The 5,865-nt window shown below is 49.4% G+C and overlaps 1 protein-coding gene across 1 annotated transcript; it reads right to left on the bottom strand.

Annotated features, from left to right (window-relative positions):
- Positions 1-370: 370 nt before the first annotated feature.
- Positions 371-2,171, bottom strand: sclB (putative C6 transcription factor; the record flags this gene model as incomplete). Its single annotated transcript, XM_025582686.1, has 2 exons — positions 371-1,381; positions 1,515-2,171. The coding sequence occupies 2 exons, from the start codon at positions 2,169-2,171 to the stop codon at positions 371-373; spliced, it is 1,668 nt and encodes a 555-aa protein (XP_025441396.1).
- Positions 2,172-5,865: the final 3,694 nt, after the last annotated feature.

The following is a 5,865-nucleotide window of genomic DNA, read 5'->3' as shown; positions in this document are numbered from 1 at the left end:
GAATGGCTGCAACACGCTATGCGTCGAACAACAGAATATAGGAAACATAGTATCAAGAGTAGATCAATCATGCCGCTCCAGGGAAAGACAAAGGGAAAAAAAAAATGGGTCGTAGCTAGACGGGCGGCGCTCTTGCGCTCAAAAATGCTGAGTTGACAGAACACATAGGAAATGAAAGGAAGGAGAAAGATGGTGGATATATAAACAGAAATATGAGAAAGATCGTAAGCGAGAACGAAGCATATCACAAAAGAAAGTGTGCGTCATGATCGTCTCTGTTGCAGACCCGCTACAAGCCGAGCCTCCTCAAATCAAGCTATTCGAGCATGGAAATAGGATGGGTATCTGGAGGACGACATGATGATAGCTTTTAGTCATTGACCATGTCATCCAAGGCCATTTTTCTCCGCTTGGCTGGCCTTGAATCCTGTGAATGAGGCTCAGCCGCAGATTGCTCCATTTGGGCTTGCGAAGGGGACAATTGTAGCGATTGTCCTTCTGTACCAGGAACCATGGATCCCAGGTGTCGTAAAGCTGGATCGACGTATCCTGAATCGGATCCTCCCGGACGCATTTGACTGTTCGGCGAAATCGGCTCGATATATCCGTGCGGTGGCATATGTTGTCGATGTTCCTGTGACAAGTAGTCCTCTCGCATGGGCGACGACCAAACTGCAGGGTATGGGTCACTGCTTAAGCGATGGCCTTGCGACACATGAGCCGGTGTTCCCATCGTCGGCGCATAGATCGGGGGAAGCCTGACCGGCGATTCGCCGTACCCTTCACGGGGATCCCTTCCTACTGGCATTTCCCCCATCGGCATTCGATTTGCCATTCTCGTGGCCTCCGCGTAAGGCGACATCGGAATAAATTGCTGTTGGTATTGCGGCGGGGTCGTAGCAGGATTCAATGCTTGGTGGGTGTAAGAGGACAGATGCCTTCCAGCTCCCGTAGGCATGCGACCCATTCCCAGTGCGGGATTGTACCCGGCAGGCATCGGCACATAGGTGGGCGGTGATGTTGTCGTCATCGACTGAACTGATCCAGAGGAGGAAAATCTCCGATGACCGATGCTTCTTTGCATTGTCATGGCAGGATCCAGGGCGTGGGGGTACATCGAAGCAGACCACCGGTGCGGATGTCCTGACGAGGCCCTCATGGCCATTGCTCCTGCTTGACCTCCCATCATTTGCAGATCTGTCACAGGGCGTATTTCCCGCGAGGAGGTTGCTCGATGCATGTGTGTCCGTCTCGATTGAGAGCCATGAGGCTCCCCGGCAGTTGCTCGATCCAGGTGTGCGGCATACGTTCTGAGGGATGCTTCTTCCGCCTTCAGCGGCGGTCGCCCTCGCTTCTTGTGCGTGACATCTACACATGTAGCCTACCGAGATATTAGCACATTCATCCCCATTCAGTATCACGGTGCAAGCTTCAGGCTGGCATGTGGGATCGAAGCAACAAGAGCGGGCAAACTCTCCCAGAGTGATTGAGCGGGAATTCCCATCGACACTTACTTCTTTTCCTGATAGAACGCATCTCCGACATGGCCGCGCTGGATCACAGCCCAAGTGCTTCTTTTTGCAGTTTACGCACGCTGATGCGACATGCGCTTTTGTGCGTCTGGTGGGCTTTTGCGGTATTGGTCGGGTAGAGGCATCCGGAGGCGACGATCCGAACGAAGGCGGGGCGTAGGCGACCGCCGAATATTGCGATAAAGGTTGAGCTCCGAGCGACGGTGGGAGTCGTGCTCGTGTCGAAGAGAATGCATCGCTAACACTAAGCGGTTGCCGTATCACTTCCTCCCCGGGCGCGGAAACTATGCGCTGCACCAGCGGTTCCGAAACAGCTCCAGCGCCCGCGGGTCCCGAAGGGAGATGAGATCCAGAAACAGCAATGGGTGTCGTCGTTGGCGCTGTTACGTTCGCGGTTGATACTGGTTGGAAGAGCTCCGGATGTCCGGGGCGCCTCGCGGTCCCAGAAGTCTCCAGCGAGTCTTCTGCTGGGACCGGACCGGACATAGAGCGAGGGGGCGGTAAATCCCGAGGAGTGTACCGTCGAGCATTTGTCGATCGAGGGAGATTGAACGAAAGCCGCTCTTGGCCTGGGGTTAACCTTGGATGGCCGAACTCTGTAGAGATGTAGGAAGAAGGGGGAAGGACGAGTGATTGCATCTGGTAATACTGGGTCCCTGGATTGGCAAAAGAGCCACTGTTCACAAAAGTAAAGGGACGCTGTTCGGTTTGACTGTTGAGATAAGCATATCCGACATTAAAAAGGGTCCTCAGTTGTTTACTCGAAGACGGTGTGTTGTTCAGTCGCCAGTCATCGTTGAAACTCCACACTTGCAGGCAGAGGGGCCACAGGAGCTTATAATCAGTTAGTTCAGGTTCACGGTTGGAGGAGTCACAAAGGAGGATACGTCGATCAGTAGTAGATAGCAAGATCGTGACAGCGGTTTTCCATGGCTTCGATGGTCCCCATCTTGGGGTGATTTATTGCAGCATGGCGGGCGATCACTGGAGCCCAAGGAAATGCACAGAACGACAGGAAAAGCAATAATCATGGAATGGATTCGAAAATAAAATACACCATTTTGTACCTTACCTTTCAGTAAAGAACCAGAACCTTCTTTTTGTTTTTGTGACGGCTCTTGCTTTCTGGGTTTATGGTTTTTTTTTTCTTTCTTCTTCCTTTTTTGAGATGACCAACTTGACCGGAGTATCTCTTCCTACTGCATCATATAAGATTCAAGGACGGAGTATGAACTGGCTCAGTCGCATCCGACGGTAGATGCGGGAATCGGTGAGTGAGCTGGTATGTGGTGAACTATACCGGAAAGTGAGGCGTATAGATCCGGTGAGATCACACTCCCTCTTCCCCAAGAGGAAGTGAGTATGGGAGTGAGTCTGAGAGGACAGGAAGATCGAAGAGGGAAGATGAACACACGAAGAACACGAATAGGAAGTTTTTTCTCCGGTGTCCAGATCAGAGGTGCAGCTGGTCAACGGCCCAGGGAAGTTTGCACTGCACTTGAACCGAGAGACAGACAGACAGTCAGTCAGATGGACAGTCAACTGGAAGGCAGTTCAGTCACCCTAAAGAGGGAAGGACCCAGAGGGATGTGACGGGTGTAAAGATCCCAGTCCCTCATCGTAGGTTGCGGCAAGGCTTATACCTCTTTTTTTTTATTATTCATTTCCCTCTTGAAGTGAAGGGACCCTGTTTGCTTGGTTGGCTGACAATAGAGGAGCGGTTGAGGGTGGGTAATGGGTGCCCAGTGCAACACCGACTAGCAGCCGATAGACTACTTGATCTTCATTGATGGGAAGATCTGAATGGGGAATCTCTGGTTCCGTATTCTCTGGAAGCATGTCAGTATGTACGGGAGTAGATTTGGGGGGAGGATCAGGAGAACGAGTGGTCCCAATCCTCCGGAGAGTTGAGACGCGGGTTTGTCAGAAAACCCCCATTTTCCAGATAGCTTCACCAGCCTGACAATGGGATGGACCCAATCATTGCATTTGGAGATTTTCCTTTTCCTTTTCTTTTTCCAACTTTCCTTTTTCTTGTATTTATTTTCAGTGTTTTTCCGATTTGTGAATGCTCTGGTCAACAGCTCCTTCTGCGGTTTTGCTTGTCGGTGATTCGGGATCTCGAACATTATTTTGGTTTTGTTTTTTTATTTTTTTTTTTATTTTTTTGGTTTTTGTAAATATTGCTTTGGGATTAAAATAACGATTTTGGATAAATATGATTCGAGTTCTTTCCTGTTCTGAGGAGGGAGGGAAAGATTTCATTTGTTCTAACCAGCTGGCTGGGTCAAAAGCAGTGGCCTGCATCAGATGGTCGATGGAGACTGGATGCCGCTGTCAGTGACACAGGCCCGAAAATGATTCAATTGTTTTAGAGATTTTCCCAAACCGGAAAGCAAGTGGGAGTGCAGTGCCCAGTACTAGCCAGGTGCAGCCTGCTGAGCTGTGGGAGAAAGAGCATAAGAGAATACGTAGTAGTATTAGTATGTGTGAGCAGGGCGAGTGGGCAGTGGTCCAGTCTGCAAAGACTAAACCAGAAATCTCATATCTTTATTCTATTTTCTTTTCGAAATTGTTTTTTTTTTCTGTGAGAATTACCTTTTCTGGATATATCTCGTCCTCTGTACTTGGTAGTTCAGCAATGATGCCAATCAGAAGAAGCGGAAGCAAGGCAGGAAAAGTTGAATGGAAAGAAGAGCCCCTCAAAGTTGGCGACGGATCGACATCGGCGCCCACCCGCTGCAGCCATTGCCAATAGTCCCGCTTCGGTAGGGATGGGTGGGTGGGTGGAGAAATAGGAATAGGAAAGGGAAGTTGACACGCGCGACCGATCAAGGCATAAATGGAGAACTCGTCACCCAGCAGCTGTACTCCGTAGGCTGTGCACTAACTTATTATCCATGATTATTTTAAGCACGTCCGGCATTCACATTGGACGGATAATTCCTGTCATTGTGTAACCCCTTTCTCATCCTATCCATATGGCTTTTTTGTGGTCGCAGTCGAGACCTCAATGCTAACTACAGGTACATACAGTAGTAGTAGGAGAACTGTACCTGTTTCGCTCTTCTTTCCACTCGGCCCTTCCTTCATACTACTATTACAAATGAACGCCAATAACTTATATACACCGGATTCGCGGAAGAGACGTTTCCGCTTCCTCGCCCTTAAGTTCTATTTACACTGTATGTGCAGTGCAGTACAATACCTCGGCAGTTCATGTTTGCCGCACTAAACCAGTGTCACTCGGACTATCCCGTCCGGGTTCGAGAGGAAGAAGCATAAAGTAGAGAATACTAGTAATGCATGCATTTTGGCACGGAACAGGCCATTTCCAGATTAGTTGAGATTTCATTGGAGATTGAAAAGATGAAGGAACGTGGTAGTTTTGTGAACTGCTCCAGTAATCTGAGTACTTCTTTTCTCTGTTTCTTTTTCCGCCGGTCCGTAGGGCCATGAGACTCTCACTCACTCACTCACTCACTCACATATACTGCAATTGTTGTACTCAAAGCATGCATTATTGGGGATCTTTCGACCAATGGCAAAACTTGCATTCCTCCTAGTACATCTTACCTTACTTTCTGCTTCGGTATTTTATGTTGGCGACATACTCCCAATCTATTGTTCCCTTTGAGCTGGTCCGGCCGTAGATAATTGTGGTTAAGGAGTAAGTAGAGTTGGAAATAGCTCCCGAGGCCCGCCCCATTCTTGTCAAACCGCCTAGGGCGAAGGAGGAGATATTGAACGCATGGCTGATGGACGCCGGTTTAGTCACCGATTGCCATGCGCACTTGTACGATGACATCAATGCCCTTCCCTCATTCTAGTTGCATAGGTACTCAGAGGCCGGTATGTCTACCATTGTCTAGAGCTAACAAGTGCAAGTGTCATACTGCTCCCTAAACATCTCTATAAGTGCGAAAGAATCTCTCTGGTAACGAGATTCTCAAACGGAAAGCTTCACTCGATCAAAACGATATCCTGCCCTATCATGATGGTGGTTGGTGGGTGCTGGAGGGGCAGGCCGCTACATTAATAGCCCGAATGGTCCCGAATGAAAGCCAGTAATTCTCCGGCTTGACACTACGATAGCTTACGGCGCTATGTTGGGTCCCACCCGGAAATGCCATTGGGGCTAACGGGAGTGTGTCCGACAACTGTGAAGGCTAGAATGGATGTCTTCGTACGTGCCACCCAAATGAATCCCAGTGTGCAACAGTTTGGCCGGTCGGCTCTTGGAATCAGGTGCAAGCTCGCCACCATTCCCTAAACCTACGCATCGAATTCCTGAGTCTTTGCCGTTGTTGTGCTATAAGTGACAGGGAATCTG

Source organism: Aspergillus brunneoviolaceus, assembly GCF_003184695.1.
Source record: "Aspergillus brunneoviolaceus CBS 621.78 unplaced genomic scaffold BO95scaffold_41, whole genome shotgun sequence".
Classification (NCBI taxonomy): domain Eukaryota; kingdom Fungi; phylum Ascomycota; class Eurotiomycetes; order Eurotiales; family Aspergillaceae; genus Aspergillus; species Aspergillus brunneoviolaceus.
This window is presented reverse-complemented; position numbering and strand designations above follow the sequence as displayed.